The sequence below is a fragment of the Fukomys damarensis genome, unplaced genomic scaffold (genome assembly GCF_012274545.1).
Source record: "Fukomys damarensis isolate Sample0158 unplaced genomic scaffold, DMR_v1.0_HiC HiC_scaffold_33, whole genome shotgun sequence".
In the NCBI taxonomy this organism is placed as follows: Eukaryota; Metazoa; Chordata; class Mammalia; order Rodentia; family Bathyergidae; genus Fukomys; species Fukomys damarensis.
In genome coordinates, this window is record NW_022900945.1 from 35,615,345 (window position 1) to 35,631,521 (window position 16,177).

The 16,177-nt window shown below is 34.3% G+C and overlaps 1 protein-coding gene across 5 annotated transcripts in view; it reads right to left on the bottom strand.

The window, feature by feature from the left end:
• Positions 1–16,177, bottom strand: part of Col11a1 (collagen type XI alpha 1 chain) — a 531,458-nt gene that overhangs the window by 172,016 nt on the left and 343,265 nt on the right. For all 5 annotated transcript variants that reach the window (XM_033758347.1, XM_033758344.1, XM_033758345.1 and 2 more), the window contains 3 exons: positions 11,612–11,779; positions 4,484–4,697; positions 842–1,004 (listed from right to left, as the gene is read on the bottom strand). In XM_033758347.1, the coding sequence (XP_033614238.1) occupies positions 842–1,004; positions 4,484–4,697; positions 11,612–11,779 (545 nt within the window). The remainder of the gene's footprint in view (positions 1–841; positions 1,005–4,483; positions 4,698–11,611; positions 11,780–16,177) is intronic.

Sequence of the window (16,177 nt, forward strand, 5' to 3'; positions counted from 1 at the left end):
TTTTTTTTTTTTTTTTTGTACTGGGGATTGAACTCGGGTCCTTGTGCTTCCAAAGCAGGCCACCAAACCGCTGAGTTAAATCTCTGGCCCCATACTATGTCTCTTAATCTATATTATGGCACATGATTTCACTTTATTACACTCTGAAAAATAAATTACTCAAATTATGTTAAAACATCATAAAAATAATGAGTGACATCTTAGAAGTGTATTCCATTATGGAGTTAGGACTTGGATCTATTTGTTCTGTTTAAAAAAATGGCTGAACATGAAATCACAAATTACTAGATGTAATGAATTAAGAAAAGAAATCATGCAGTTTTCATAGTGAAATCTAATTGAAAGAAACTTCTTACCATAAACTTCATATTATTTAAATTTTAAAAATTAAAAACTTAAAGTTCTCCTTTATAGTATGATGACTATAGGGAGCATTCACACACACACACACACACACACACACACACACACACACACACACAAGCAAGGCAAAATATAGGACATGTGTACTTCTCTGAAATAATCTTCCATAGGAGAAAATGAAGAAATGGTTCTTTTCTCCACAGCAAAGGCTACAAAGTACCAAGAGTAAAGCCGTTTGTCCTTCCTTAGAGAATAGTACGCCTGTGTTCAAATCAGCCAATCTCTGCAAAGGCTTCCCAGGCCTGTCCAGTTGCCATTGTCTAAACAATCTCTAACTGAACAATAGAAAACATCACTGCTACAACCACAGAAGTAGGTCACCCTTTGGATTTTCAACTTTGCTTTATAACATATATTGATTGTCATTGTTATCAAGTTCATCTGCTTTAGCAGTATTCAGTTTAAACTTTATTTTTACCTCAAAAACTTCTTCATCTAAAATCCTCGTTCCAAAAACTGTGATTCCATTGGTATCAACGATTGATCTCTCACTTCTATCAAGTGGTTTTGTGGTTTTCTTCTTACAATCAACAATCATTGTCACAGTTTTCTTCTCCACACTGATTGCTACCCGGTGCCACCTGAAAAAGCCAAGTAATTCCTTTGTGAATACAGTGACATTAGCTGCCAAACTATTATTTATGTAAAATATTGTATATTTTAAATTGCAAAAGTTAACTGGAATGATACAAAATTGTACACTTATTTATGGATCAATTGACAAGCAAGTGACTGCTTGCTGTTTTCCCAGCACAGTGTTAGAGATTCAGAAAGAGTCAAAAAGATTAAGATGTACAGCCAGATTCGTTGTCTAGGCTGGTAAGGAGGTGTCCATCTTTCGCTTCACTTTGGGTTGTAGCAACCAAGTCAAATCTCACCGTATTCTGATGAGGGTATTGATAGCGATTAGGAAGGGATATCAGGCAAGTAATAATTTTTATGTAGATAAATGCTTTCTTCCAAAGTGGAATTCCACTTTTAAAATTCTGCTCTAGTGATCCCCAGACAGTGACTGTAAAAGGGTACATCTACTAATTGATAACTGTTCCATCTGGAGGGACTGAACATTCAAATTATATAACACAATGTGCTCCTCTGTCTTTATCCTCCTTTATTTCGAGTATTTTCGCTTTCATTTTCCACTTTAATTTCAAGACAATTAAAGATCACTGCTGTGGGTAGGATCCAGGCTGAGACACGGCATTTCCCCTTCATTCCAGGATTGGCAGGAAGTGGGAACACTGAAATAAAGCATAGTCAGCGCATGTGTGCGGTGAGAGTCTCGATTCACTCTGCAGCTACTGCTCCTGTTAACTCAGGGCGGTGACAACAGGCTTTCAGAGGGCAACGTGACCAGACCTTGGAAACACAAACTCTAGACATACTGTTAAAAAGTGGGGTTTGTTAACAATATCTGGTGCTAATATAAACCACTAAGTAAAGTTCACTTGCGTTCTGCAAGGCATTCTGCTTTGCACTTTTTCCAAGTGAAAAGTGGTAGATTAATATTCCAGAAGTGTCTAGGACTAGATCCATAAAATAAAGTACCCAAAAACCTGCAGGAGCCATCCTAAAATGCCTGTTTTATGATATTTGGCATGGTTTCTGATGAGGATCAAGTACATTTCCATATACGCTCCTCAATCTTTGATCTTTCCACTAGCACATCCAACTAGCATTGGTCTTTCCTTAGCTTGAATAAAGCAAAGATTTATATAGGCAGTCACATAATATAGTGAGAGTAAAATTTACATGTAGCTCATTCCAAGAAGCCTGTGTTTTAAATTAAAGTATTTCTAATATTGTAGGTGTGTGCTTTTCATTACCAGAAAGTAAAATAAATGATTTCAATTTTTAAAAGTTGATCATTGGGATATCAAAATAACAAAGTGCATATATTCAAAATACTGTTTAAAAATAATAAATGAACAGTTTGAAATTATTCTCTTTCCTAATCATACATCATCAGAAAAATCTCTTCAGTTCTTACATTCAAAGTATAAACAAAATCTAATTTCTATCAACTCTGATGCAGGGTGTGTCCTCTATCACCGAGAGTCCTATCAGATCTCTGCTTCCATTGTCTTCCAAGTGACTTTTTGCTTTCTGACTATGCCTGGCTCACTATACTTCCTTACTGCCTCTGGCACCTGGTCATTCTGCAGGCAGCTCTTCCTCCTCATCCTCACTGCCCCCCACTCCACACTTGGCTTAAAGTGACAACAACAAAAAGAACAGCCCAATCCAAGATACATCGATACAGCCATTACTTTAATTTATTTTCATCCATACAACTCTCAGAGCTTTGTATATGAAGCATGTGTTTGTCTATTGCTTCTCCTTTGGAACAGGAATGTAGTTACTTCACCGGAGCTGTTTGCTGTTGCAACACATGTGTCCTAAAGGTTATCTAAGAAATGGAGAGCAGTAAATACTCATGGAATGGAATGAATGGCCGATCACTCGTGAGGAATGGTACGATTGTTCTTGACAAATTAAAGCATGTTAATTACCAATTTCTTTTACATTTAAACTGTTATTATTCCAGTAGGGCTCAATAAATATGTCATATTTTAACTGTCAAATTGAATGATACAGTGTTGTCACATGGGAAGCATTTAATGAATCGTTATTGAATGAATACATGAATGCAAAAGTGAATCAGTATTGCTATGTATTAATTTAATTTAATATATTATTAAGAAAATATTTTACCACTGTGAGATATGTAAGTATAAGTTCTTGTCCTGCTTGACAATTACTCAAAAATATCTATTGAACATTTGTCGTATTTTAGTTTAATAATTTGTTCACACAAAGCACTGTTTATTATTTTCAAATAGGATTTGGGTGCCAATAAATTCATTTTTTTAGTTAAGAGCAAGATGAGGTTTTAAAGAGTGTGAATAATATGATAAATGTAATATTTAGTGTTGTTCTAAACATGAATTAAAGTTTTACCTTAGTGTTTGCTAATGATCAAATAAGATACACAGTACAACATAACATTTATTTACCCATAAGATAACAACATAAATCATTAAGAGAATAAAATTTTTCCTGACACTGTTACCTGAAGTTTCTCTATGGTCATAACAAAGATACAACAAATATAAGGTTTTGTCTGTTTTTGCTTTTTGTTTGCATAATTATTTCCTTGTACATCTATAACAAATGTTCTGTATCAGATCAAATTATTTTTAGAGGCTTGAATTCAGAAAAAAAATGCAGTAAACTTACTGCACTTTTGTATGCTGCTGTTCCGTGATTCAGAAGAGTACAGTTTCGGCCTGTTACTTAAACTTAAATGCCACTTCTACCACATTCCAATTTTACGACCTTAGGGAAACTACTTAAATTTTCTTTGCCTCAAATTCCTTATCTGTGATTTTTATTGACATTATTTTCCTTAAATAACTGAGATAAATTAAATGAGTTAATTATATATTAGATGCTTAGAACAGTATCATATAAGGCTCCCCATTATCATCAATGTTAATATTACTGGTTCTAAAAAAAAGTCAAATTAGATCACTTCCCTACTTAAAAAAGTTCCAGTCACTTATCTTACTGAGAAAAAAGCACAAACTCGCTTAAAACCTCCCACCAAGTTCGCCGCATCTGGCCTCCCTGGTTTTCCATCTTTAGCATCCACTCTGCTCCTGTCACACTGGTTCTCTTCATGTCTCTGGAACAAGTGGGTCACGCACACCTTGGAACCAGAGGCTGCTTTGGCTTTCTCTCCTCTGGGCTATCATTCTCAGCAGAGCAGGACCCGGACTCCTCCACACGTCACCTCGGGGAGGTTTCCCAGACCACCCTCCACCCACTGCCCTTCCGTACCTTCTGCACTGTTCTATTTTTCTCTCCCTTATACCAATATGTTATTAGTATACTTTTCAAATTTTTCATTGATTGTCTACCCTGATGGTGAAGTAATTTTTTTTTATCGTTTTCGGCAGCCCTTAGAAAAGCTACATCACACTTCATAAATATCAGTTGAATGACTGAAAGAATTGTTTTCAGGGTAACAAACACATTTGATCACCATGTCACTTACTTCCCATCAGCGATGTTAACAGTTCTGAAGAGGGGATAGTCTTCTGGGGCAGGTTTACCAGTGTGGTCTTCAAACAGAAAAACAGGTGATCTCCCAACCTCAACACCAACTTGCTGAATGCCATGCTCATTATATATGGATAAAAGGAAAGACTGAATTCCTTTTTTGGGTTTTACTGTAAACAATATTGAAAAATCTTCTGGGAAAGTGCCACCTGAGAAGAAAAGGTCAAAGAATAAGAAATTCTCCATCTGCAAATTGTTCCTACAGCATAACGTCTTTTTTTTAACCCTCTATATAGCCCCAATAATCACCTAAATTTAACTTTAACAAACAAAGATGTGTTATAGTTTGGATCTAAAATGTTTCTCGAAAGGCCCCTGTATTGGAAATGTGACCCCCAAGGCAGTAATGTTACAGGAAGGGATTTTGGAAGATGACTGGATCGTGAAGTCTAACTTCAGCTGTGAGTTAATGCATTGATGAGCGTAGCTAAAAGGGAGAGGGCTGTGAAGGCATGACCGGGACTATTTTCTTGCGTTCCTGGCACTTGCCTCTTAAGCTCTCCTCTCTGCTTATTGGTTGCAAAGAGGTAAGTAGCATTCCTCCATCTGCCCTTCTGCCGTGATACACCAACTTATTACAGGCCCAGAAACAGAGGAGCAGTCATCATCAAATGAAACCTCTGAAATCACTTGCTAAAATGAAATTTTCTTTCTTCAAATTGCTCTTCTTAGGTATTTTTTTCATAGCAATGAAAGGTTCACTAACAAGGGTGAATAACAAGGCAAGACTGGCTCTTTCATATTTTTGCTGTAGAATTAATCTAAATTAAGGCAGGGCATTTAGCTCAGTGGTTCCACTGCCTGCTTTGCAAGCACAAAGTCTAGAGTTCAATCCCGGGTACCAAAACAAAACAAAATAAATTGTATTCAAATTTTAAAGTCCGTCATCTAAAGCATGATTACATGAAACTGAATTGAAAGTTAGGAAGCAAGAATATGGTGCCAGGATGGTATCAAATGCAAGAAAGTTCGCTTAACATAGTTATTTAAGCACTATTTTTGGTGTAGGGTTTGCATTATCTGGCTTTGTCTAGTGAATACCCCACACATTCTCTCTTTAAAGAGGAATTTCAGTGACGTGAAATACAAAAGTATTATTTTCACCATCTCTTCAAAAGCCAAAGAGATTCTGATCAGCCGTTCCCATCACACAACAGAAAAAGTATATATTATGATAAATCTGAAGTATTAAATACTTCGGTAACTTAATTCTCAGTTCAAAGGCATACTGTCATTATTTTTTTCTTTTTCCTGTCACAGGCATACCTTAAATATCTGACATCTGACATAATGGGGAATACTCACAGTTGCTTCCTAAACATTTGTTGAATTTCTCAGGTAAATGATTACCCTAAATGTATTTCAGCTAGTCAAGCAATAATTCTTTTTTGTATTTTTAAAAATATAATGTATTAAATTGTGAGTTTTATTTATCCCACTAGGTTTACTTGTATATCTTATTGAATCTTCCTACTGTTGTGCTACATAAATAGGCAACATTACTGAGGAATGAAATGATTTCTGTTAGAAAGTTGTCCTTTTGTATAAGAAGTGTCTCATACTCAAGTCATCTTCCTGCTACAGGCAGTAGTATAGCATGATAAAACATGAATATGACCATCAGAGTTCAAACTATAACAAAACATCAGCATTGCACTTTTAAGAATTTGAGGAGGGAATGCTCACATGAAAGATATTATGCTGTTGATTTATTAAAGCATTGTTTAAAGAAATAAAATATTAAAATAGGTGGCACTGCTGGGTATCTTTCAAAAAAAATTAAAATAATCATATCACAGAGATATATGCACACCTATGTTTATAGCAGCACAGTTTGTAATAGCTTAAACTTGGAAACAGCCCATTTGCCCATCAGTTGGAAACTGGATAGAGAAGATGTGGTTTTTCTATAAAATGGAATACTACTCAGCCATAAAGAATTAGAGATTAGATTCATTCATAGGAAAATGGATGCATATTGAGGATATACTCCTAAGTGAAATAAATAAGTCACACATGTGCAAATACCAAATAGTTTCTCTGGTGTGAATAAACTACAATGGACACAACATCCTAATGATAAAATGGACAATGTGAAATAGGAAGAAAGGGGCTAAAGGTGTAGGGAAAGTGGGAAGGGCAGGGGAAAGGTAATAAGGGAAAAGCAAAAAAATATGAGAAAATGAAAAAATGTAAATGAAGTGTTTGTAAAGGGGGAGGGGAGGAGGGGTGAAGGGAGGGCAGGGACAAGGGGAAAAAATGAGAACCAAGACCTGTCATGCAAAGGTACAAGATCCCAATAATGAATGTAACTGTACTGTATACCTAAAATGTACCAATAAACTCAATGAGGAAAAAAAAATTTTGGATCTTGTGGAGTCATTTGGTTCAAATGGTCATCTCATGCATTAACTGGAAACACAGTGTAATCTATTCCACAGAGCTGTCATGTTGATTAAATGAGGGTGTCACAGAAAGCATTTGTTCAATATTTACTACTGCTCAGCATACATATGTATATATGTGTATGTGTGTGTGTGTGTGTGTGTGTATCAAAACTAGCAGCTAAGAGTTCATCTAAAGATTTTCAATACTATCATAGAAAAATCTATTTATCTGTCTAGTTCTGTAGCAAAGTCTACTCAATTCAAATGTATTATTTATACATACTTTTATTCAACTTGTTTTAGTTTTTGTTGTGCTGAAGAGTGAATCAAGGGCCTAACACCAAGTGCTGCATCATTGAGCCATATCTTTAGCCTTCAATTTGTTTAAATGTCCTAAAAATCTAATTTAGTACTTGTGAAAATTAAAAGAAGAAAAAGAATAATTGAAGAAATTGAAAAGGTATTAACCACATCAATTAACAAAATTCTTTTTATATTCCTATAGTATAAATATCTGTATGGGTAATTCAAGTTATTGTTGAAGAAAGTTTATAGCAAATGAACTTCTTCAAATGAGTACCTCAGAATGTTGTAAATTGTAGGAAAATTTACTCTACATGTATCTTAATTTTTTTAAGAGTTCATACAATTGGGAAAGTAAATGATTTAAAAATATTATGAGTCAAGGGAAAACTACACCTGTTTTGTAAAAAAAAAAAAAAGTGAAAAAAATCCACAAAAATTTAAGAAAGGAGAAATTTCAGGATACAATATATTAACATAAGACTAAACAAACTGTGAAAATTTAATCACCCAATATATATGGCATAATTTAAAAAATCTTAATTTTCTTACCTAGTGACTAAAATCTTTCCATTATGAAAATATTTCTATTTTCTAATTTAAAACTTACCTTTACAATTTTAATTATAGCTATTAAGCTTTGAGTTTTGAGAAATAAAATTCAGCTTCCTAAAAATTATAACTTGATGGTATAATTTTCAACCTAATCTAGACAACCTCCCTTAGTTACCTTCATACAAAATTTCAATCAACATTACTCTTAATTGAGTGAAATTATCCGGTAGAATTCATGTAATATATCGATAGTAGAAATGTCCACTTTACATGGAAATATTTTCCTGAAATTGCAGTAATTATATATAGCACAGATAAAATGTGGAGTTTTACAACTTAATCCATATTTTAAAATGTAAAAATACAAACTAAGGATAAAGTATGGTAAATAACTTGCTTTTAAGAAAACCATTACAACCAGGCACTGTGGTACATGCTTGGAGTCCCAAGACTTTCTGAGGTCGGTAGAGAAGGATTACACAAGTTCAAACCCAGCCTGGGAAAGTTTGTGAAAAAGTACCCGGGAAGGGGGGATGTAGCTCAATGTGAATTCCCTGTGTTCAGTACCCAAAACAAAACAAAAGAAAAAAAAGCTATTACTACACTATTTGCTATATGTGGCTATAAATTCACAATATTCAATAACAATTATGGTTTAGTATGAGCATAAAAGAACGGTGATAAAGATGAACTTTTAAAATCAATAGATGCTGCATCCATGAATAAATTTGATATAAAAAGGTATAATAACTTTGTTATTTGTCTCTAATTCTAAAAATTAAAATCAATATTTTTTCATGTGGCATATATCTTTAAGTAAAATACATTTATGTTGTAGTTCAGTGATCCAGAAAGATGTTTAATTGGTGTTGGAAAGCCATTTTGTAGAGAGTGAAGTTATGCTTTAAGAGAAAGCAGAATGGTCTCCCATTTTAATATTATTCTTGGTTTCAATTATACTCAAATATTTCACATTTTTAATTCCTAATCCCTGAATGGAGTTAAGTATCCCTCTTCTCTGATGATTATGAAGATATGGCTCAATATACATAAAGTTTCCTATATGGCTCAGGTCAGGTCTTATAAAGAGGATAGACTGACTATGCAAATTAGTTTATATTCAATTCCAATGCACACTTTCAGACATTTAAAGATGAAAAATTAAAATTTTGAAGAGCATATATCTTAATTCTAGCAGAATATTTTAATGACTGTATCAGAAAGATCCTCATTCCTCCCATCAATGACTGCTAAAGTTTCTAGTACTCCTGCTTACATTATTCATTAGAAAAGAAGTTGCTTTCATATCTTTCTACAATAGAATATAGGGTATCTAAACAGTTTTTAAGGATCATCTTAATTAATTTATAATTATATTCATTATTTTGATATTTTAATGATCTTGTCATTATTATATTTTCTTAATTGTCATTTTAATGAAAGAGGAATTAATTGATAGGCGGCTCTACCCTTTAGGAAGGCAAGGTATCTATGAAACGTGTTTGATTTTATCTGAAATATTCATTACTGGAATCACATACATAAGACACAATATTGTGAGAAGAGGAGAAACTTATGTAGATAAATAAATTATATCAGCTGAATACAAGATTTTTTCAAGCATACGTTATATTCTTGCTCCGAGAGCAAAACAATAAATTATTAAATTAACCAACTAAATATCACACAAAAATGCAGAAAACACTGACCCTGTGATATTAAGCCAATTATAAAAAGAAATTTTAAACTTTTTGAGTATTTCTATATTTCTTCTTGTCTACTTTTCACTGGTTTTCTTTTTTCAGTATCTTCCACCTCTTTCCTTTTAGAAATACATTAAAATATTAATCCAAGTACAGTTAATTTTAAAAATTAATTTTACTATTTAGAATTTTTCTATGGATTTTTGAAATGTTATGACTTACTTTAAGCTTTAATTTTCAAAATCAGAAAAAGTATGGATTATATTATTTATATATGCAGTTTGTTAGTATTGCTCATCAAAAATCATTAACATATATTAGAAAATTCAATAAATGAACAATAGTTTTCAAATATCGCCATGAAAAGTATATTTTGTTATTTTATAACTTTAATAGCTTGATTTATACTTTCTATTGGTAAACGCACTTTTTAAATTTCCCATTTAATTAGACAAAGCATAGGACAGTATGAAGAAGAAGAATTTCTACTGAAAAAAATCTTAAAGCACCAAAGGGAACATTTCATAATATATTTAATATTGGCCTTTAAGTAGACAGACCTGAAATAAATACTGATCCTCATTTAGCTTGGTTAACTCAGAGGTATTTGTGAATTTCAGGTTTCTCTTTTACTAAATAGAGATAAGGACACCCAACTTGAACTGATAACACTATATAGGGTGTGACTGAAAACTACAAGTGTTTAAAATAAAACATTTTATTAAAGTAAAATACACTGTCATTTACCTCCCCAGAATACTCCCTCTCTCTTCAAACACACTTATATCATCATTTGTGCTACATTCTGAGGCAATTCTGGGAGTCCTCTTTCATGAATGTCGTTACAGGATGTGATAAAAAATATGAACAGTTCCATCTGTCCAGTACCATTCCAATGGGAGTGCAGGTTCTATACTCTTACGTGAAACACATAGGACACACGCGTAAATACTGAATAGTTTCTCTGGTATGAGAAAGTGAGTTTAAATACAGATCAAAATGTATAATAATAATAATGTGAAATAGGAAGAAAGGATCAAAAGGGGAAGGGGAAGGGGAGAGGAAAGTAGGAAAAGGAATAAATTTGAGAAAAGCAAAAAGTGGAAACAGTCTTTGTAAATAGGGAGGGTTGGAGGGGTTGAAGTGGGGGGCAGGAGAATGGGGGGAAATAAGAACCAAGATATATCATGTAAAATTCCCAGTGATGAATGCCATTATATTGTACACTTGAAATGTACCAATAAATTTAATGAATTAAAAAAATTATGATTTGTCCTCATCTACCTTATTCAAAGAATCTGGCATCTGGCTACTTCTGGTCAAAATGACCATGAAAGGTAAATGTTGTTAACTCATTCAGGTCATCAAAGCAGCCATGGCAGCTCAACTAAAGACACTCACAAAAGAGGGTGTCCAGAACTGCTTAAGAAAATGGCAAGAATGGGATGTATGTTCAAGTGAGGGCACTGTTTTGAGGAGGATTACCAACAATATATATTTGACTACAGCAAATTTTTTTAAACACACACTGTATTTTTCTATCAGACCTCATGTAATTGACATGTATCAGTGGCAATCAAATGTAATGAGCTACCTGCTTAGGAAATATAATAATACTTAACTCCTTTTCTCCTACTTTATCATAATTAATAGATAATTAATGTCATATCACCCAGTGATTTAAAAAATATTTATCAAGGATTTTTTTGTTTCATTATGAAAACCTGCCAGGTGAGGTCTTAAAATCTCTAGTCCCAGAATTCCCAGAAATTGCTTTCAACAGAAACATTTACATTAATATTGGGAAAACATTAAGTGAATCTAAATCCATGTGCCTATTAAACTGACCTAAGTAGAATAAGAGTAAGGTTTCCTTCACTGCCCTTAATGAATAATTCTACCTGATTACATAGAAAAATGGGATAGTCATAAAATGTTTTCTTAACATTTTGTCATGTTAAAATAAGTTTTTATATATTCTCATAAGTATATATTTCAGCCCATGATTGCATCTTACATAGCATGATCAAAAGAAATAATTAACAATGAAATGGAAGTAATATTAGCAGTAAAAACAGTAATAGTGATAATAGTAAAATGATACAGTGAACATACCTGGAAATAACTGTTTTGTTGGAGCACTGATTTGTGCTAACTTTGAAACTCTATACGCAGTATCTGAGCCTTTAGAATTCTTTCTGTTTGTGCAAAATCCTGTTGTTTTTGATATTCCCTCTGGAGAACTGTGAAAATCTAGTGCTTTTAGTACATCAACTGGAGTAGCTGAAAAATAAGTTGAAAAAGTAACTGAGCAAACAATATGATATAAAATGGGTACTTTAATACAGAGAAGAGTACATCATTTCATTCTTGAAATCTACTACTGTGCCTTCCTAACATTTAGGGGAGTGGGACTACAGGTACTGATATAAATTATAAATGCATTCATGAATAAAAAATTCTCAAGTCTAGAATAAAATTACAGAGAAGTAAAACAGGTGTTTAAATGTGTGTCTTTGGAATTTAATTAGCCTATAAGTATACGTGTGTAGAAATATATATGCAAGTCACATAGCTACAAACATGTTAATAAAGCTTTCCATAACTTGCCTTGTACAGTGCAATGAATCTAATTTCCTTTAACAATGAAGTCCTGTCTACTTATTACATCAAGCTTCTGAATGAAATCTCACTAGAGTAGGGCACACATTATTTCAAATTATTAAAAAGAAAAAACTGTTTATGAAAATCAGATACTTTTAAAGGATTGTATCAAATATGACAGTCTGTAGTTCAATTTTGGAATATTTTTAACAGAATCATAAAGACACTGTTTTTACTAGTCTTGATTACAGTGGTCATTTTTTTAGATCAGTAGAATACCTGACCATTGTTAAGGGCTTATTTTGTCTTATATAACTAAGAAAATGACATTACAGTAATTGATATATTCAGAGAACCTAATGTATGCCAGTTAAGCTCTGTAGAGTCATTAATTCTTAGAAATCATATCCTCTTATCCTAAGTCTTCAGGTGAGAAAATTGAGAATCAAAGAACAAGCTAAGGATGCTCCTAAGTTCTGTGGAAATTCCAAGGCTATGCTTTTTCTTACTTCACCACCCTCCCTGTTATGCACTAAACATGAAAATTCTGCAGAAACTTAAAACATACATATAATAGTCTGAAATTATTTTGACCCAGTTAATTGATTCCTGATGTCGATATTTATTTTAAATTCAATTTAATTGTGTTTCAGCATATAAATCACTCTGGAGGAAAATGTTACTGAAGAAAACGTTTTATTTCCTTATTTTGTCTTCTTGCAAAGCCTTTTTCAAAATAAGCGGAGTATGACTGCAGGATAGACATGAACACAGCCGGAAGTTTGTAATCCAGAAAAGAAATGAAAGGCAGCACATGGGTCATGGTCAGTTAATAAAGTCCCAAGGTCCCGTGGTCATGGTCAAAACTGGGCTTATAACACACAATGGGCCAGAACTTTCCATTTCTCTACACTATCTGTTAACACAGTGATCTTTTCCAGGAGCACAGGCTTTGTCGTATTTGTTCCTTTCTTCTAGAAAATGAATGTGATTTTAAAAAATATAAACTCTGTGCAAGATTCAAGACAAGGGCTCTCTTTTCTAATGTTTGATAAAGTTCTTTGTAATGACACATGATATGAAATCAAAATTCACTCCTGAAAACCCCAGTAAAAAACAGGTGCACATAGTGACGGAAGCCATTTGGAATTCAGTTACTTGATCTATAGCCCTCATCATACATCATTTAAATAAATGGCCCTGTAATAGTTTAGCTTTCTAATGTCCCCCAAAAGTCTCAGGAGTTTACAAGGTGATTTTACATGGTGGTGTTACATTCATCAGCCTTCCACGGATGAGTTCAGTAGCTAACTGTGCAACTGAAAGACGAAGCCTCCTCCTCAGAAGAGGATGAACGTGGGATGGGAAGGGACTTGGAAGGGCGTGTTCTTGTCCCCGGCTCTTCCTCACTTCCTGCTTCCTGCCTGTGATACAGGGAACAACTTTCCTTCACTCTGTCCTTCTGCCATGCCATTTCTGCCTTGGAACCAGCCAACCGTGGATTGAATCCACTGAAACTGTGAGACAAAGTCAAACTTTCCTCCTTTAAGTTGCAGGTCTAAAGAAAGTATTTTTATCCCAGCAATGGAAGGATTTATGTTTCATGCACATATATAGGAAAACTATCCTTCATATTATATTGTTATATTTAAATATTTAAAGCAATAATTTAACAAAATAAGAATCAGGATATGTCCTGTAAGGGTACAAATTCCCAATGATAAATATCATCATATTGTATACCTAAAATGTACCCCTAAACTTAATGAATTAAAATATCCAATATTCAAAGCAATTCTTAAATGCCCTCAATGTTTTAATTCTTTCTGTTTTGAATTTGTACTGCAGATTATATTTAAGCATTTCATATATTCTAATTCACTACAATAACTTGTACAATTTATTTTTCTGATTTTATTGCATACCTATAAGCTTATTTAAATGGTAGAATTCGACACCGAAATCCAATATACTGCTTCAAAGGCCATTTTGTATAGTTTGGAACCTGAACATTCCCTAAAGACTCATGTGTTGAAGACCTGATCCCCAGCCTATTGTGCCACTGAGAGTTGGGGCTCCTTTAAGAGATGGGGCCTAGGAGAGTAAGTTATGCGACAGGAGGGGTGACCCAGACCTGGCTCCTCCCTTTCTCTTTGCTACCAGCTTATTTGAAGTGAGGAGCAACTCTTCTCCACAACTCACGTCCTGCCACGATAGGCTGACTCATGCAAAGTGAATCTCTCCTGCTTCTGAACGGATTTTCTCAGTATTTTGTCACAGCAATGGAAAGCTGACTGACACCATTCAGCCCCATGTCGTTTTCCATCAATCTGCATACCATAGCTTCACTGAGCTTCCAAAAATCCATGTTTCAAGTTGCTATGCTGCCTCAATTCCTTCAGAGAGCCCCACTGACTTCCAGATGCTGTTTGCATTCCACGTTCCTTGCAGGTAAAATCTTGATGATCTGGACATACTCACTTATTCTTCCAGTTTTACCACCAATGCACGTTCATTCTTATCTCTCCTTACCCCGTAATTCCTTTCTCACTCAGTGCTCTACCACACTGAATTCAGGCTTTCCAGAAACGTACTCTCCTTCTCTACCTTGGGGCCTTTATAAATCTTATAGCCACGGACCCTCTCTGAAACATTTATTTTACCTCTCTTGAAAAATAAGTAGGACTGATATGGTACCAACTCCTGAAGACATCGCCTGCCTCCTAAAGCTGGGTTAGGTATGTTAACCTCCACATAGCACCTTGAACACTTGGTTTTAATCATTTAATTTTTTACCTATATTTGCATGTTTTCCCAAACTTGAGAGGAGAGGTATATATAACACACAAGCACACATGCACACACCAAAGAGTCTGAAATTTGAATGTTAGTTGCACGACCACCCCCTCATCAGTTTGATCCCAAGTCTCTGATCTTTTCCTTCCTGTTGCCTTCAGCGTCTACGTGAATTAACAACCAACATCTCACAGTACTCAGTTATTTCTTTCTCTACTTTGTCCTCTAAGCTTTTTCACACACTCCCACGACTGGAAGTAAAACGAAGGATTACATAGTGTAGAACAGAGCCAGGCAGCTTCTGAATTCTACCCCTGCCACTTAGCACCTGTGGAATTGGGGCGTATTACTTAACTGCTCTGTGCCTCAGCTCCCCCATCACTAAAATGAAAAAGAGTGAAATGATTTACCTCAAAGCCTTTGCCAAAACAGTTTAAGTATTTGTAACCGTGGCTGAAAACGGTGGCAAGAAGAACTGTACATGAAGGTTAAGTCCTTTTTGCCAACTATTTTATACGGTACACCCGATAAAATTAGTTTTTCATTTCAAATGGTTGAAAAATCAAAAGAAAATTATGTTTGAGACATCAAAACGATTTGAAAATTGAATTTCAGCTCTCGCAGATGAGATATGTATTATAATTTAGCCATACCCAATCACTTATAATCCATAGCTACCTTTGCACTAGGAAGTGTTCCATAGCTAAGGTGGGGGGAGTTTGTGTGGTCCACAGCTGCTAAAATATTGATTATGCGACCTATTGAGCTCAGTCATGAAGGATGAATTAAATTCCACACTGAAGAGAAGGGGAAAACAAGTATGACAGTGCAGATACGACAGAGAAGAGTTCAGGGAAATTAAAGCAGTCATGCTTGCCAACAAGATATCAACATTGTACAAGTTAAGTCACCCAGATTCTCCCTGGATGCTCCAGGGTTGCTGAAGACCTGGAGAAACAATATCTCTGTGTCATAATTTCACTGCCACAAATTTGAAATGAACCATTGTGAGGTCAAAAGGACACAACAGAAAGTACATAGAAATTAGAAATTTTGTTTCATAACACCTATTTACTCACCTATCTCTAAATCTGTTAGTCTAGATGGAATAAACATTTTTCAGTTTCTAAAATGTACCTTGATTTATTTAGGAATTTTTTTCCACATCCTTCCACAACTGACTAAGGATATTTGACTGATTTTTCTACCCTGTCATGAGAATCCTTGGAGAGCTTTTAAAGAATATAGATTCCTAAGTCCCACCCCAGAACTAATAAACTG